Below are 18,420 nucleotides of genomic sequence, written 5' to 3' on the forward strand. Positions count from 1 at the left end.
CCAATTCGAACCCTAGCCTGGGACCCTCCATATGCCGAGGGTGTGGCCCTAAAAAGACCAAAAAAAAAAAAAAAAAGCTTAAAAAAAACTTATTTTTAAATCATGTAGTCAGACACTGTCATATGCACACATGAATAAACCCTCATAGGCAGAATCTCTGATAAAAGAAGTGACTACAAAATGCTTCTAGGTATACTTCTTAATGTTAGTATTTTAAAACCCATATGAAACACTCACATTAAAAGGACAAATTTAAAAAAATTTTTTAAATAAAAGGATAAATGCGCTTTTTAAAAAGTCCAACTCTCCCATGCCACTTGGCTCTCCCCACTCAAGAAATGACCCGCAATGCAGCTGCTGGGGTGCAAACTGGGTTGCACTCCCTGGCTCAGATCCCTGCAGAACTGCTGCATTGATGAGGAGTCCAAATGCCCAGAAATATGGGCCACAGCACTCACCCCGAGCCTACCAAACCCACAAAGACTTTCACTTGTGAATTCATCAGCTGCCACAGATAAATGGGCTTACTTCTGCTTGCTCAGAATCTTCTCTAGTTTGGCATCCTCTGCAGTTTGAAGACCCAGCGTAGACGTGAGAGGACAGACTGTGGCCAGATACTGGACAAGCTGGATGTGCTGGCCAGGGCGATATGCTCTCCCCTTTCCCTGACTATAGAGCCATTCAGCTTTTAAACTGGAATTAGGGAACATAAAGAAGGATTGGCACTGGTTTACACAAGATACATTTTTAAGCAATAATGATCTTCCTTCTTAATTTACCTTTATAGCATCATTGGTATTTCCCCTAAACAAAATCCACTCAAGTTTTTTCTAAAAAATCTATCCTTCTGATTCACTCTCCTTACTCTTAAAATGTTTTTTGTTTGTTTTTTCCCTTACATTTTAAACCTTTTTTTTTTTTTTGCTTAGGGGCACATCCAAAGATTTGTACTCATGGTTCCAAACATTTTAAAATTATTTTCAAAGAAGCAATGAGTCACTGTCAAAATGAAGTATTTAAATACATAAATTGTGTTTAAGTTCATCAGTTCAGAATGATAGTTTTCTTTAAAAAAAAAAAGCTAATTGGTAACAGCTGAAGGATGCTAGTGAACTACCAACTCATTTTTTAAAAACTGATAAGTAAAGGGGAAGAATTAAATATTATTAATACTGTCTTTACTATACAAACTATACCAATGAGTAACCAAACAGTTACCTCAGAGATATATTCCAGCTAATTTAAAAAGTGAATGCTAGAATTAAAAATTAACCATTTTGCAACACTCAATGAATTAATGGTTCAGGCACTGATCGTAACCGTTACTTATAACACAAGAGACAGAGGTCCCGCTGTGGCACAATGGGATCAGTGGCATCTATGCAGCACCAGGATATAAGTTAGATCCCGGGCGTGGCACAGCAGATTAAGGACCTGGTGTTGCCACAGCTGCAGTGTGGGTCATATCTGTGGCTCGGATCTGATCCCTGGTCCAGGAACTCCATATGCTATAGAGCAGCCAAAAATGAATGAATGAATGAATAAATAAATAAATAAATAAATAAATAAATAATTTTAAAAATTAGGAATACAGAAAAAAAAACAAAAAATGAAAAATAAATTTTAAAATAACACAAGACAAAACCAGATACCATGTGCCTCTCAATAGAACCCACAAAGTACTTCCCACTACAAAAATCTTTTCAAAATTCCACGACCAAACACCAATTTACAGGAAATACAGAAGGAGGGGAGTACATCAAAGGACAGGGGGATGTAGCAATTGGCAAAATAAGCAGAATGGGAAACTCTACAGGACAAATAATCTGATTTCTTCAACAACTAAAAAAAAAAAGAGAGAAAAGAAAGCAAAGAAAATAAGAGAGGAAGAACCCATACAGAGATTTGTGTCATCCTGGGCCTCCAGCCAAGTTGAGCCTTCAAATGACTCCATCCCCATATATGACCTCACCACAAGATCCTGAGTGAGAATTACCCAATCAGCACAGCCAACACATGGAGGAAGCAAAAATAATAAATTTTTTTTGCTTGTTAGGGTTGCACCCGCGGCATATGGAGGTTCCCAGGCTAGGGGTCAAATCGGAGCTGTAGCCACTGGCCTATGCCACAGGCACAGCAACGCCAGATCCAAGCCGTGTCTGCAACCTACACCACAGCTCACAGCAATGCCAGATCCTTGACCCACAGAGCAAGGCCAGGGAGAGAACCCACAACTCATGGTTCGTAGTCAGATTGTTTCTGCTGAACCAGGATGGGAACTCCAATGATAAATTTTCAAGACCCTGAAAAAGAGCAATCAAGAAATTTTTTTAAATGTATCAACCAATTATAATGTATAGCCTTATTTGGATCCTGCTTCCAAAAATCCATTTTAAAAAACTGCATTTAAGGAGTCCTGTGGCCCAGCAGGTTAAGGGTCTGGTGCTGGCACTGCAGCGACTCAGGTCACTGCTATGACATGGGTTCAATCCCCAGCCCGGGAACTTCCACATGCCATGGTGTGGCACAATAAATAAATAAATGATGTTCAAAAACTGCATTTATGAGGACTACTGGAAATGTTAGCACTTAGTATCTTGTCATTAAGAAATTATTGCTACATTTTTTGAGGTGTGGTAATAGTATTATTATTTCTTTAAGAGTCTTTTTCTTTTAGTGATGAAACTATATGTAATCTGAGACTTGCTTCAAAACAGTACCAGAAAAGGAGGAGTGGCTGAAGGTATAGACAAACAAGCTTGATCATGAATTGAAAACTGTTGAAGTTGGATGACAGATTCATGGGAGGTTATTAAACTGTTTACTTTTGCATTATGTTTCAATTTATTTTAAATTAACATGCCTTTGTCTCAATTTTACTTTTTTCTTTTTCTTTTGGCCACACCAGAAGCATGTGGAAGTTCCTAGGCCAGGGATCAAAACCATGCCACAGGGAGTTCCCGTCGTGGCGCAGTGGTTAACGAATCCAACTAGGAACCATGAGGTTGCGGGTTCGGTCCCTGCCCTTGCTCAGTGGGTTAACGATCTGGCGTTGCCGTGAGCTGTGGTGTAGACTGCAGACGCGGCTCGGATCCCGCGTTGCTGTGGCTCTGGCGTAGGCCGGTGGCTACAGCTCCGATTAGACCCCTAGCCTGGGAACCTCCATATGCCGCGGGAGCGGCCCAAAGAAATAGCAAAAAAAAATAAAAAATAAAAATAAAAGTAAAAATAAAAAAAAAAAAAACCATGCCACAGCAGCAACCCAAGCCGTTGCAGTGACAGTGCTGGATCCTCAACCACTGGGCCACAAGAGAACTCCAAACTTCAACATTTTTAAATCTGCCCCTCAACTTGAAGCTGAAATTGGATCATTTTGGTATACTTTGTTTCTCTGGTTTTATATCATTAACTTAGCATAGCAAATAGTTCAAAAATCATTTCCAATCCACAATCATTTTCTCAAATCCTCATATTAAAGTATCCACATCATGCAAAAAAACTGTAGAGTCCAGGAGTTCCTGTCATGGTGCAGTGGAAACAAATCCCACTAGGAACCATAAGGTCGCAGTGGGCTAAGGATCTGGCATTGCCGTGAGCAGTGGTGTAGGTCGCAGATGCAGCTTGGATCTGGCGTTGCTGTGGCTGTGGTGTAGGCTGGCAGCTACAGCTCCAATTCAACCCCTACCCTGGGAACCTCCATATGATGCATATGAGGCTCTACAAAAAAAAAAAAAAAAAACTGTACAGTCCAAAACTGTCAATCCTATCCAAGGTGTATTATAGACTGAAACAAAACTGATCCTTTTGATAGTTTGCTATGACTTATGCAGGAGAGTCTTGGCACAATAAAAGAGAGTAAGTTTAGTTTTCTATGATGTGCCAATGTCACAAGAAAGGAAAAACTGTTTATACCAAGCTGATTAACTGAAGTCATGTAATACCAATCTAGTCTAACGATAAAATTTTTTATTTTTTTTTTTAATTTTTTTTGTCTTTTCTAGGGCCCCACTGGCGGCATATGGAGGTTCCTGAGCTAAGGGTCCAATCTATGCTGGTAGCAGCCGGCCTACACCACAGCCACAGCAACTCGGGATTGGAGCCACATGTGCGACCTACTGAGTGAGGCCACAGATCAAACTGGAAACCTCACGGTTCCTAGTCGGATTCGTTAACCACTGAGCCATGACGGGAACTCCAAAAAAATTTTTATTCTATTTAATAAAAATAATTAGAAGTTGGAGTTCCCGTTGTGGCTCAACGGAAACGAATATGACAAGCATCAATGAGGACACAGGTTTGATCCCTGGCCTCGCTCAGTGGGTTAAGGATCTGGCATTGCTATGATCTGTGATATAGGTCGCAGACATAGCTCAGATCTGATGTTGCTGTGGCTGTGGCATAGGCCAGTGGCCACAGCTCCGATTCGACCCCTAGCCTGGGAACCTCCATATGCCTCAGGTGAGGCCCTAAAAAGACAAAAAAAAACCCCACACATTAGAAGTATTTCTTCCATGTCTACATTCCTGTGGACCAGGATCACTCAGAATCTTCATGAAATCTGCTCTAAGTTTCCAAAACATAGAATTGCCCCTACAAAGCAAATGGTTAGCCAAATGGCTGTTTTCCCAAAAAAAGGTCCATAGTAAAGGACAATCACCAACTTGAATAACAGCTAACAAGCAACATTTCCAGGGTATAGATGATTTGCAGCTTGGGAGGGAAGTAAAGTAAGTGGATACAGAAGAAGGTTCAGACTTGAATATTCCACAATTCAAGTGTGTGAGGAAGACCACAAACTGTGGTGCATCAACTACTATAAAATCTGTCTCCCGAAGCAACAGAAATAAAAGCAAAAATAAACATATGAGACTTTTACTTATAAGCTTTTGTATAGCAAAGGAAACCATAAGCAAAATGAAAAGACAATCTACAGACTGGGAGAAAATATTTGCAAATGACACAACTGACAAGGGCTTAATTTCTAAAATATACAAACAGCTCACACAACTCAAAAACAAAACAACAAGGAGTTCCCATCATGGCACAGTGGTTAACGAATCCGACTAAGAACCATGAGGTTGCAGGTTCGATCCCTGGCCTTGCTCAGTGGGTTAAGGATCCAGCATTGCTGTGAGATGTGGTGTAGGCCGGCTCAGATCCTGAGTTGCTGTGGCTCTGGCGTAGGCCAGTGGCTACAGCTCCAATTAGACCCCTAGTTGGGAACCTCCATATGCCGCAGGAGCAGCCCTAGAAAAGGCAAAAAGACCAAAAAAAACATGAGCATGCCAATCAAAAAATGGACAGAAGACCCAAATAGACATTTCTCCAAAGAAGACATACAGATGGCCAACAGGAACATGAAAAGATCCTCATCATCACTAATTATTAGAAAAATACAAATCAAAACTACAATGAGGTACCTACCACCTCACACAGGGCAAAATGGCCATCATTAAAAAGTCTATAAATAATAAATGCTGGAGAGGGTGTAGAGAAAAGGGAACCATCCTACACTGGTGGTAGGAATATAAAATGGTACAACCACTGTAGAAAAAAATATGGAGGTTCCTCAAAAAACAGAAAACAGAACTACCATACGATCCAACAATCCCACTCCTAAGCATATATCTGGACAAAACTCTAACTCCAAAAGATACATGTACTCTTATGTTCATAGCAGCACTATTTATAATATCCAAGACAGGAGTTCCCATTGTGGCCCATTGGAAATGACTCCAACTAGGAACCATAAAGTTTCGGGTTCAATTCCTGGCCTCACTCAATGTGTTAAAGATACACAGCGTTGCTGTGAGCTGTGGTGTAGGTTGCAGATGTGGCTCGAATCCCACATTGCTGTGGCTGTGGCATAGGCTAGCGGCTATAGCTCCTATTCAACCACTAGCCTGGGAACCTCCATACACCTCGGGTGTGGCCCTAAAAAAAGCAAATAATAATAATAATAACATCCAAGACATGGAAAAAACTTAAATGCCCAATGACAGATGAATGGATATAGAAGATATGGTATGTGTAGACAATGGGATATTACTCAGCCATGAAAAAATAATGAAATAATGCCATCTGTAGCAATATGGATGGAACCAGAGATTATTATACTAGGCAAAGTAAGTCAGAAATAGAAAGACAATATGGTATCACTTTCATGTGAAATCTAAAATATCACACAAATGAATATATCTAAGAAATAGAAATAGACTCACAGACAGAGAGAACAGACTTGTGGTGGGAGTGAAAAGAGGGATGAGTGGGAGTTTGGGATTAGCAGAAGCAAACTAGTACATATATAGGATGGATAAACAAGGTCCTACGGCAAAGCACAGGGAATTATATTCAATATCCTGTGATAAACCATAATGGAAAAGAATATGAAAAAGAATATATATATACATACACATATATATGTACTTAAATACACATATATACATATATCCATATATATATAGCTGAGTCACCTGCCTATACAGCAGAAATTACAACACTGTAAATCAATTATAATTTGATAACATTTTAAAAAATAATAATTTAACACTAAAACTCATTCAATATCTAAAATTATAGACACAGAGAGACATAAATTATGCTAAACCATAAAAACACAGGTAATTGAATTTGCAAAAAAAAAAAAAAAAAAAACCCGGGGAGTTCCCGTCGTGGCACAGTGGTTAACGAATCCGACTAGGAACCATGAGGTTGCGGGTTCGGTCCCTGCCCTTGCTCAGTGGGTTAACGATCCGGCGTTGCCATGAGCTGTGGTGTAGGTTGCAGACGCGGCTCGGATCCCGAGTTGCTGTGGCTCTGGCGTAGGCCGGTGGCTACAGCTCCGATTTGACCCCTAGCCTGGGAACCTCCATATGCCGAGGGAGCGGCCCAAGAAATAGCAAAAAGACAAAAAAAAAAAAAAAAACCTAAAACTACTATAAGATCTTTTTTTGCGGGGGAGTTCATACTGTGGCTCAGTGTCCACGAACCCAGCGAGGATTCATGAGGACATGAGCTTGATCCCTGGCCTCGCTCAGTGGGTTAAGGATCTGGCATTGCCCTGAGCTGTGGTGTAGGCTGAAAGCGAGGCTCAGATCCAGCATTGTTTTGGCCATGGCAAAGGCTGACAGCTGTAACTCCGACTGAACCCCTAGCCTAGGAACCTCCATATGCTGCGAGTGCGGCCCTAAAAAAAAAAGCAAAAAAAAAAATAAAAGGTCTGTTTTTCTGCCTTTGTTTCATATTCATCAATAAACACACTATTATACAAATTTATTAATCCATAAAATATTTTTCCCTAGATAAAAATATCCCTGCCAATTCAAAGAAAAAATTAAAATTCATTCAGCTCTAACGTACTAATTTCAAATCACTGGGATGTCATTCTTGAAATTAAAGTAACAGTTTACATTATATAACAGAAGTAACTACTAGAATTTAAAACCGCTATTTCTCCAAAAAAAAAAAAAGTATTAGATAAAATGATATCTCGTATTGCCTTTAAGATACTCCAACAGGAGTTCCCTGGTGGATTTAGTGGGCTAAGGATCCAGCACTGTCACTGCTGTGGCTCAGGTCAATGATGTAGTATGGGTTTGATCCCTGGCCTGGGAATTTCCACCTTTCTGGCTGCAGCAGGCACAGCCAAAAACGACTCCAACAACAGAAAAAAAGGTAGATAGAGGAAACAAGATTGGCAAAACGCTGATAATTATTGAAACTGCACAGTGAGTATTTAAGTGTCCATTATGTTACTCTACTTCTATACATATTTTAAATGCCCTTTCAAAAGAAACATCTCTAAAATTCTACTCCGTAAGTTCTGATCTGTAAGCAACAGAGATAAAGCTTAGCCCTCAGTCCTATAAACAATGACAAAGGGATCCAAACAAAATCAGAAAGAATGCCATATACTGAGGTGTTACACAAAGGTGCTGGTCTTTCCCCAACTATGCTTATCTCTGAGAAAGCCCTCCGCCAAAGCACCATAGAGGTGAGTGACTCTTCATTACTCTTTCGGGTGACACACACTCAAGATCCAGCTACCTGAAGCCATGAGAGAACCTGGGACACTTTACATAATAGAGAAAAACATTAACCTGTATGTTTTTAGCAAATAACAGACTGGGTAGATACAAAAACTAGAAATTCCTCCCTGTCTTTCAGGGCAACTCCCAAAGTTGACCAGGAAAATATCTGGAACACTGCTCAGGGTACCCATCAATTTTTAAGTCAATGGTTGTCCCTTAGAATAATTCCACCCTCCAGGACAGGATACTTCCAGAGTTGTCTTAGAATATGGGAGTACTGTTAACAAACTAAAGTTGTCTCAGACATCAACTGTGGCAGCATTTTTCTCAATAACCTAAATTCCTTAGTTTGAATATAACTGAATCCTGCAGCAAAAGGAGGAAGTGAAATGAGGCAGAGGGAAGAGAATAAAGTCACCTCCATTCTCACTATCCTAACTCCACCTCTCCTTATCCACAACCCAGCTCCTTACCTCCCCTAAAGCTGATTCCCCTGATCATGTGCCGGCATCATACAGGGGTTCCATCTCCAAGCCACAGAAACCATGAATGATCTAGAGAAGGAGGAGTTCCCAATTCTGATGCTTCACAGATAGAATGGGAGGGCCAATAAGCATGTCTGCTACCAGTTCCAAATTGGAACTCTGCATGCATTTTCCCACAGAGTCAATGTTATAAAAGGTAATTGGGAGTACCGTTGTGGCACAGTGGTTAACGAATCCGACTAGGAACCATGAGGTTGCGGGTTCGGTCCCTGCCCTTGCTCAGTGGGTTAACGATCCGGCGTTGCCGTGAGCTGTGGTGTAGGTTGCAGACGCGGCTCGGATCCTGCGTTGCTGTGGCTCTGGCGTAGGCCGGTGGCTGCAGCTCCGATTTGACCCCTAGCCTGGGAACCTCCATACGCCGCGGGAGCGGCCCAAAGAAATAGGAAAAAGACAAAAAAAAAAAAAGGTAATTGGCTTCTCAGATCCACCTCTTAGAATAATGACAGTAAAAACAAAAATAAACAAATGGGACCTAATCAAACTTAAAAGTTTCTGTACAGCAAAGGAAACCCTAAACAAAATGAAAAGACAACCCACAGATTGGGAGAAAATCTTTGCAAATGATCAACTGACATGGGATTCATCTCTGAAATTTATAAACACCTCCTACTGCTCAATACCAGAAAAACAAACAACCTCATCAAAAAATGGGCGGAAGATCTAAACAGACAATTGTCCAAAGAAGACATACAGATGGCCAAGAAACACATGAAAAGGTGTTCAACATCACTCATTATTAGAGAAATCCAAATCAAAACCACTATGAGGTACCACCTTACACCAGCCAGAATGGCCAGCATCAAAAAGTCAACAACCAATAAGTGCTGGAGATGGGGTGGAGAAAAGGAAACCCTAGTACACAGTTGATAAATGTAAATTGGTACAACCACTGTGGAAAACAGTATGGAGAGTCCTCAGAAAACTGAAAATTAGAACTACCATTTGATCCAGCAATCCCACTCCTGGGCATCTATCCAGAGAAAACCATGACTCACAAAGACACATGTACTCCAGTGTTCGCTGCAGCACTATCTGCAATAGCCAAGACATGGAAACAACCTCAATGTCCATCGACAGAGGAGTGGATCCAGAAGATGTGGTACATATACACAATGGAGTATTACTCAGCCATTAAAAGGAACAAAATACTGGCATTTTTAGCAACATGGATGGACCTAGAAATTATCATGCTAAGTGAAATCAGTCCAAAAATGAGATACCAACATTAAATGCTTTCACTGACATGTGGAATCTGAAAAAAAGACAGAATGAACTTCTTTGCAAAACAGATACTGACTCAGAGACTTTGAAGAACTTCAAGTTTCCAAAGGAGACAGTTTGGGGTGGGGGGATATGCTAGGGTTGTGGGATGGAAATCCTATAAAATTGGATTGTGATGATCATTGTACAACTAAATGTAATAAATTCATTGAGTAATAAAATAAATAAATAAATAAAATAAAAAAGACAGGTAATTGGGTCCTAAGGTATTACTAATATTGCCTTTACAATATGATGGATACAAGCTTTTGTGGGACTGATATGAAACCCCACATGGCAAATATGGTTTCTATATAGAAACTCCAAAACTCCAAGCTCTAAAGAGCCAAATAACAAAAGAAATTTGGGGCATTCCCTCATGGCTCAGTGGGTTAAGGATCCAGTGTTGTCACTGCTTGAGGCTCTGGTTACAGTGATGGTGTGGGTTTGATCCTTGGTTTGGGAATTTCCACATGCCATAGGCACAGCCAAAAAACAAAAACAAACAAACGAACAAAAACTTTCAGAAATCAAATTTTTGTTGGGCTGGGCACTAAGTAAACTCATTAGCCCCAACCTCTAAGGCTGATATTTACTTCTTATCCCTTTTTTAGAAAGGATAGAAAATCCTAAATGACCAGCGCTAGAGACTGCTATATGACTGCACTAATGATCTTTTCTGTTTTTGCACTAATGACCTTAATTTCTAAATTAAGAAATATTCAGTTAATTAGTCATAAGCTAGAAATGGTCTTTTCAGTAACGTCCATGATAAATGTGAATGTTAAAGAGGTCACGGTCACCTTTCTTTCTGAGAAATGACATATCCATCTAGGACTCTGAGATTTAAGCACCAGCTGACGATATATGGCCGATAGTCGAACCCGGGAATGGAAGGTGTTGCCATCACACAGGGATTGTTCATGATCGATAATTGTTCCAATTCAGTTAAGGATGCCAGAAAAGAGACCTAGAACAAACGACATCTTTGTTAAAGGAAATGGACCACTCAGTGTCAAGCACAGGGCTTCCGGTGATTACACATCTTTGGCAGTTTGAGAATTTAACAATTTCCCCTTGTTCTGAAAAGTGACAAGTAACACTCTTATATTATCCACTGACTTTCAAAACTCCAACAATATGGCCATCTATCCCTCCTGCAGAAAGTCCCTTAGGGAATACCATTTCCTAGGAAAGAGAACCCTATTTTGAAAACATAATAGCAGCCACAAAAAGGAACACAGCGTGTCTTATTAACCCCTTTAATGTAGACGTCCTTCTACCAGCAATCACTGTCCGGTGGATAGCTACAGCATTACAAATGAAATTGAGCCTTAATAACCCACTGACATTAAATAAAGTGTAAAGAAAAATGATATTTTAGAGCTAAGTGTTTCATCTTGATAGCAGTTTCTTCCAAGATGCTCATTCTAAAGTGAACTCACGTCCTTCTCCTGCATCTCTCCTGATGTTCCAGCTTTCTGGTTCCCAGAAAATACCCTCAAACTTTACCTCATTTAAGTCCCGGATTTCATTTTCTGCCAAAGAAAGTATAGTGAGACATCTGGGTAGATAAGCTGGTGCCATTCTAAGAGAGGTGATGATATTTCCATGTAAAAGCAGGGTCTTGAAAGTAAAAACAGAATGAGTTACAAATGAAAGGACTACAAATAAATTGGTCTATTCTGATAAACAAAAATGGTGTGTACAAGAATAAAGTAATCGCTTTTATTCGATTTCTCATCCCACACGAATCAAAGATGTTGTTAATGCCCTAACTCCTAGGTGGTCTTCTGGTCCAACTCTCTTTCCACATCCACATTCTAAGCTCAAAAAAGTTTAAAAACTTGTCTAAGAACAAATGCTTAGTGTAGCCACAGGCATGCTGTGAGATTTAAATTATTAAAACTTGGAGTTCCCGTCATGGCACAGCAGAAACAAATCAACTAGGAACCATGAGGTTGCAGGTTCAATCCTTGGCCTCGCTCGGTGGGTCAGGGATCTGGCATTACCATGAGCTGTAGTCTAGGTGGCAGATGCAGCTCGGATCTGGCGTTGCTGTGGTTGTGGTGTAGACCAGCAGCTGTAGCTCCAATTGGATCTCTAGCCTGGGAACCTCATATGCCACAGGTGCAGCCATAAATTAAAAAATAAAATAAAATAAAGGGTCAGGTATAGGACCACCATGGTGGCCTAGTGGGTTAAGGATCTGGCACTGTCACTGATGTGCCTGGGTCACTGCTGTGGCGGGGGTTCAATCCCTGGCCTGGGAACATCTTCATGCCACAGGCATGGTCAACAACAACAACAACAAAAACAATCAGGTATAAAGCAAATTTTCCAAATGAGAGAAAGAAGAGATAACCCACAAACCATAATTTGCACTATATTCTCTTAGAAACTTAAAGCTTGGAAGGTACAATGTACTTAAAGAATTAAGTCAGCAACAATGAAGAATAAACTGGTTAATTTTGATAATTTAGCAATATCTATCACTAATTTTACAGAAATTAACAACAAAAAGTTTCATACTTAATTTCTGGTACTCTACTAGAATTTTTGGGTCATGCTTGTTTTTTTGGTTTTTTGTTTTTTTGTCTTTTGAGGGCTGCACTCATGGCACATGGAGGTTCCCAGGCTAGGGGTCAAATCAGAGTTGCAGCTGCCAACCCACACCACATCCACAGCAATGCTGGATTCAAGTTGCATTTGCGACCTACACCACAACTCACAGCAATGCTGGATCCTTAACCCACTGAGCAAGGCCAGGGATTGAACCCACGTCCTTATGGATATTAGTCAGGTTTGTTAACCACTGAGCCATGACAGGAACTCCTTTACTAGAATTTTTATCATAATGAACACAATCTGTTCTTCATATACAGCAGGCTGATTTTAGACCAATTAGATCACTTTCCCTTGGTATTTTAGTATAAAATTTCAGCAATGACATAGTCAGAAAACACTTACCTTCAGTGATATCAACTTAGATAGATCGCCTATCTGGGGTATGTTATTGTCTGATAAATCGAGGTGCTGTAGAGCTGTGCAGCTATTGAGTTGTTCCATGGCCTATCAAAGGAAAAGGATCACATTATTTCATGCACACAAAATTAAAACATGAAATTTTTTCCCATTCCTTGTAGTTGAGCCTCCTGCCTCCTCTGCTTATTATTAGAAGAGGAGGCAACAACAGAATCTGGTATATTGTTATACAGCAAGTTTATACCTTCATTATCCCCCTAAGAGTAGGGGATCATATCATCCCAGATATTTACCACTTGAAGAAACTTTAGTGATAACACACAACAGTTGGTATAGCATAGAGTTAACAAGTTAATAATGGAGCCAAAAATGCCTGGTTCAAATCCTGGCTCTTTGACTTCCTGAATGTGTTACCCTAGGCAAGCTACTTTAACTTCTCTGTACTTCAGTTTCCTCATTCGTATAATAGGCATAAAGACTGTACCTACCTTATAGGCTGTCATGAAACTGAATGAGTTAAAACAGCTAAGGCGCTTAGAATGGTAATTAATATAAATTACAGGCTCAGAGTTCCCATCATGGCTCAGCAGTTAACAAACCCGACTAGTGGAGTTCCAGTCGTGGCGCAGTGGTTTAACGAATCCGACTAGGAACCATGAGGTTTTGGGTTTGATGCCTGGCCTTGCTCAGTGGGTTAAGGATCTGGCATTGCCGTGAGCTGTGGTATAGGTCACAGACTCGGCTTGGATCCCAAGTTGCTATAACTCTGGCATAGGCCGGTGGCTACAGCTCCAATTAGACCCCTAGCCTGGGAACCTCCATATGCCGAGGGAAGTGGCCCTAGAAAAGATAAAAAACAAAACAAAACAAAAAAAACACAGATATATTTATTAACTTACCCAAAATTATAAAGCTACTACATGATGGAAATAGGACTAGAATCCAGACCTCCTGACTTTTAAAAGAGTATATTCTCCACTCTACCATTAAACATATACACAAAGCTTAATTCAGCATGAATTTTCTTTTTCCCTTTTTTTTTAGGGCTGCACTTGACATATATAGAAGTTCCCAGGTTAGGGGCTGAATCAGAGATGCAGCTGCCATCCTAAGCCACAGCCACAGCAACACGGTAGCCGAGATGCATCTGCAACCTATACCACAGTTCTCGGCAATACCAGATCTTTACCCCACTGAGTGAGGCCAGGGATTGAACCTGCATCTTCATAGATACTAGTCTGATTTGTAACCCTCTTAGCCACAAAAGGAACTCCCAAAGAGAATCTTCAAAGTGAGATTTTTTTTTTTTTAAGTTTATGTTAACTGAAATTAACTCTGAGGAACCGGAGTGGGTACTTCCACTTTTTATTCCACTATTTCTACACTGCTTAAATTTCTTTTTCACAACAAATACTTTTGTAAATTAAAAAAAAAGAAAATCTAGGAGTTCCCATCATGGCTCAGTGGTTAACGAATTTGACTAGCATCCATGAGGACGCAGGTTCAATCCCTGGCCTTGCTCAGTGGATTAAGGAGCCCACATTGCCAAAAGCTTCAGCATAGGTCACAGATGGGGCTTGGATACAGTGCTGCCATGGCTGTGGCACAGGCCGCAGCTGCAACTCCAATTCAACCCTTAGCCCAGGAACTTCCATATGCCGCAGGTGCAGCCATAAAAAAGAAAGAAACAATTTACCTTGAGATTATTTCCTGCCAAATTCAGCCATTCCAAATGTACTAGTTCCTTCAGCCCTTCCACATAGCCAATGCTATTATGAGGTAAATTTAATACCCGGAGTTGGGTCAGTTTGGCCACACCCATCATCCGCACCAGCCGATTATTAGCAACTGACAACTGTGGAGAGAAAACATATCATTGTGCTTAGGAGCAAAATATAAATATTACTTCCACATTAGAGTGGTTAAAAAGTTTTGTTCACATGGCCAAACATTCCCAAATATACAAATCCAGTTTGTACTTTTCATATACATTGTCTAAATACTCTTCAGCATAACTATTAGTTCTTGCTGTTTCTAAGCAGTGGAAAACACAGAAAAAGCTAAGTAATCAGACCTACTCCAACTACTACTAAAAGAAAACATTTTTAATACAGCAACTACTTGAGAATGTAAGCTTCATAATAATGGAGTCCTTACACTGACTTCATCAAAATCTAGAACAGTGCCAGACACACAAGAAGGGACCAATAAACATTTGCTGAATGAATAAATCAATGAAATCTGTACCCTCACCATGAAATAAAAAGTTACCTCAACAATGTAATACAGGAGTTTCCATTGTGGCGCAACAGAAACAAATCCAACTAGGAAGCATGAGGTTTCAGGTCCAATCCCTGGATTTGCTCAGTGGGTTAAGGATCCAGTGTTGCTGTGAGCTGTGGTATAGGTTGCAGATGCAGCTTGAATCTGGTGTTGCTGTGGCTGTGGTGTAGGCCAGCGGCAACAACTCTGATTAGACCCCTAACCTGGGAACCTCCATATGCCATGAGTGTGGCCCTAAAAAGACCAAAAAAAAAAAGTAGTATTTTTCCAACTTGTTTTTTTTTTTTTTGCTTTTGTTTTATTTAATGATTTTTATTTTTTTCCATTATAGCTGGTTTACAGTGTTCTGTCAATTTTTCACTGTACAGCAAGGTGACCCAGTCACACATACATATATACATTCTTTTTTCTCACATTATCATGCACTATCATAAGTGACTAAACATAGTTCCCAATGCCCAACCTGTTTTTTTAACAAATGCTTTTTTTTTCCTAGTCTACTTTAAATGTAGCAAATATATGTTCATCTTCAGAAGTTTAAAAATCATTCTGCAAAGAAGTTCCCGTCGTGGCTCAGTGGTTAACAAATCCAACTAGGAACCACTGTGGGTTTGATCCCTGGCCTTGCTCAGTGGGTTAAGGATCCGTTGCCGTGAGTTGTGGTATGGGTCGCAGATGCAGCTCAGATCCCGTGTTGCTCTGGCTGCATTGTAGGCTGGCAGCTACAGCTCCGATTGGACCCCTAGCCTGGGAACCTCCACATGCCGTGGGAGCGGCCCTAGAAAAGGTAAAAAGACAAAAAAAAAATTATGTAATAAGCATGTCATGTAAAATTTTTTTATTTTTCATTAAATTATTTTATTTACTAAATAAATTTATTAGTTACTAATATTTTTTTAAATGTAAGGCAACATTTACTGCTTTCCAGGCTTGCAGAGTTACTTTTTGTCATACGATTGTTTCATTTTCTGTAAGAATAAACTAGTCATGTAACTATTTCCTTCACATAGCAATACCTACCTGTATTAATCGTTTGTATTTCTCAAGATTTTCTAATTTAATAATCTGATTTTTATCCAGAATCAAAGTATGAATATCAACTTCACAGGGTAAGTTTGGACTTAATTTCTGTAGCCCCTGCCCTGACCAATTGATCACTGATCCTTGAAAAGAGAAGAGAAACTGTTAGAAAACATAAATACAAGAGCTGAGCATAGGGATAAAATTACACTCATAAAATCTTACACATTTAGAGTTAGAAAACACCAGAGCATAATAAATATCAAGGTTGAAAAACTAAAACAAATGATTTCTCAATGACTGTAGACTGAAATTATTCACTTTCCCTCAGAAATATCAAATCATATCTAGATCTGATACTCTACTCAAGTTTCTATATTTGGGAATTCTTCACATTTAAATGGGAACTATCACTCCTCTATTCTGTACCTAAATAATGACAGTATTTTTAAAATGTAACTAATCTTTTGATAGAGACCAACCTGCTTACAACCTACCAGTATATCCTAAAGTGCTCAAACTATTTTGAAAATAAAAGTAAATTTATCTACAGGATGGTAATAATATACCTAATTCATTAAATTGATGTGAAGATGAAAGGAGAAACCATATGAACAGCATTTAGCCTCATTCCTGGTACACAACATTCAATAAAATAATTTAGTATATATAACGGACCTTCAGATCCTAGCTCCCCTAGCTAAATACTGTGATATCCTGGGCAAGTTACTGATATCTTTTGGGCTCGCTCTTCTACTCTATAAAATAGGGATGATAATAATACCTGGCTTATAATGTTTGGGGTTTTTTTAATATAATGATTTTTATTTTTTTTCCATTATAGCTGGTTCTGGCTTATAACCTTCCACAGAGAAAATGAGATAATGTTTAAAAAAAAAAAAAAAAAGGCACTCGGAACATAGTCTGGCTCATTTAAAAAGTGCTCTATAAATGTTACTATTATGATTATCAGTAAACTGCCAGGGTGGGCTGGTGAGGGGAATTTAAGAGACGCAGATATCAGAGGGCGGAAGGGCCAGAGAAACTACCAATATCAAAATTATACCCAGATTAAGAAGATTACTGAGGGAAATAACTATACAAGGTTGCTCTCCTGAAGAGTTGCAACGTTTTTCCATTGTCTAATGGTTTCTAGCATTTGGGGGAAGGTAGGGGAGGAAGTGTCATTCCGTTCTGAGAATTTAGTGAAAGCTATATACCGTCCCAGAAAAATGAATAGCTTTTGCACACAATTCAAAGGGCCGAAAGACCTCTTAGAACCTCCCTCCCAGATAATAAGGCCATGATCTGGGCGGTGGAGACTAGTCTCGACCCTCCAACCTGCCCCCGACCCAGAGCCTCAGCTGTAACCAAAACAAAGAAGCTGGCTCACGCAGCACCTACGGAATCACCCAAGCCCCGCGCTCTCCTCAGCAGCCACCAAACCAGGTCCCACGACCACATATACAGAACAAGGGGTGGAGAACTGTGGGCTCTGAATAACCCCCAGATTTTATCACGGCCACGAGACACTTCCCAAGAAAAGGTCCAACGTCAATCTAGGGAGCTGTGTTAGAGATTTTTCTTGAAAATTTTAGGGATCCAAGGGAAAGGGGGGACTCTGCAGTTTTCACTTGGGAACCCAGAACTCAAAGTAAACATCCAAGAAAGGTCATCGCGGCCAGAAACCCATCGTCCAAGCATCCTCAGCAGCGCGGGACCCGCGGCGTCCAGTAGCGCGAAGGTCCTTGGGGGCTTGTAGTCCCCCACTTGGCCCTAGCCGCGACACTGGAGAGCCAGGCAGCGCCCAGGAGACTACAACTCCCAGAGGGTAGCGCGCCTCGGCGATGCCCGCAGCCCCGCATCAAAAGAACTGGACAAGAACTGCACCCCTATACCCAGTCTTATTCCTTCCGTCAAGCAACTATTTAATTCAGTTCCATGGAGTAAACCTGGGGACACAGAGGTGACGGTCGCCTTACCTTCTCCAGGAGGCAAAGCCGCGTCGATGCGCGCCACCGCCATACTTCCCGCTTGCTAATTACACCAAGCAACCGTCCTCCGGCTGCTCGATGGAGCTTGTAGTCCGGAGGAGGGACACCCGCCCCCCGGAACTACAGCTCCCAGGATGCACGGCACCCAAACGGCCCAATTGGCTCCCTACGCCTAATGACGCAAAACGTGTGTTAGAAACTGAGCCGCAGTGGGTTTAGGAATCCTGGTCAACTCGCTTATTTGGCTACAAGCAAATAGATGTTAAATGATAGTTTCACTCCTTTTTGTAGGTGTTTTCGAAA

General features: G+C 40.5%; 1 protein-coding gene across 1 annotated transcript in view; it reads right to left on the bottom strand.

The window, feature by feature from the left end:
• Positions 1-18,218, bottom strand: part of CEP97 (centrosomal protein 97) — a 32,438-nt gene extending 14,220 nt beyond the window's left edge. The window contains exons 1-7 of the mRNA XM_047793267.1: positions 18,106-18,218; positions 16,124-16,266; positions 14,517-14,675; positions 12,806-12,907; positions 11,348-11,461; positions 10,639-10,805; positions 529-693 (exon numbers count right to left, since the gene is read on the bottom strand). Coding sequence (XP_047649223.1) covers positions 529-693; positions 10,639-10,805; positions 11,348-11,461; positions 12,806-12,907; positions 14,517-14,675; positions 16,124-16,266; positions 18,106-18,148 — 893 coding nt within the window. The 5' untranslated portion in view covers positions 18,149-18,218. The remainder of the gene's footprint in view (positions 1-528; positions 694-10,638; positions 10,806-11,347; positions 11,462-12,805; positions 12,908-14,516; positions 14,676-16,123; positions 16,267-18,105) is intronic.
• Between the last annotated feature and the right edge of the window lie 202 nt (positions 18,219-18,420).

This window comes from Phacochoerus africanus, chromosome 1, assembly GCF_016906955.1.
Source record: "Phacochoerus africanus isolate WHEZ1 chromosome 1, ROS_Pafr_v1, whole genome shotgun sequence".
Lineage (NCBI taxonomy): Eukaryota > Metazoa > Chordata > Mammalia > Artiodactyla > Suidae > Phacochoerus > Phacochoerus africanus.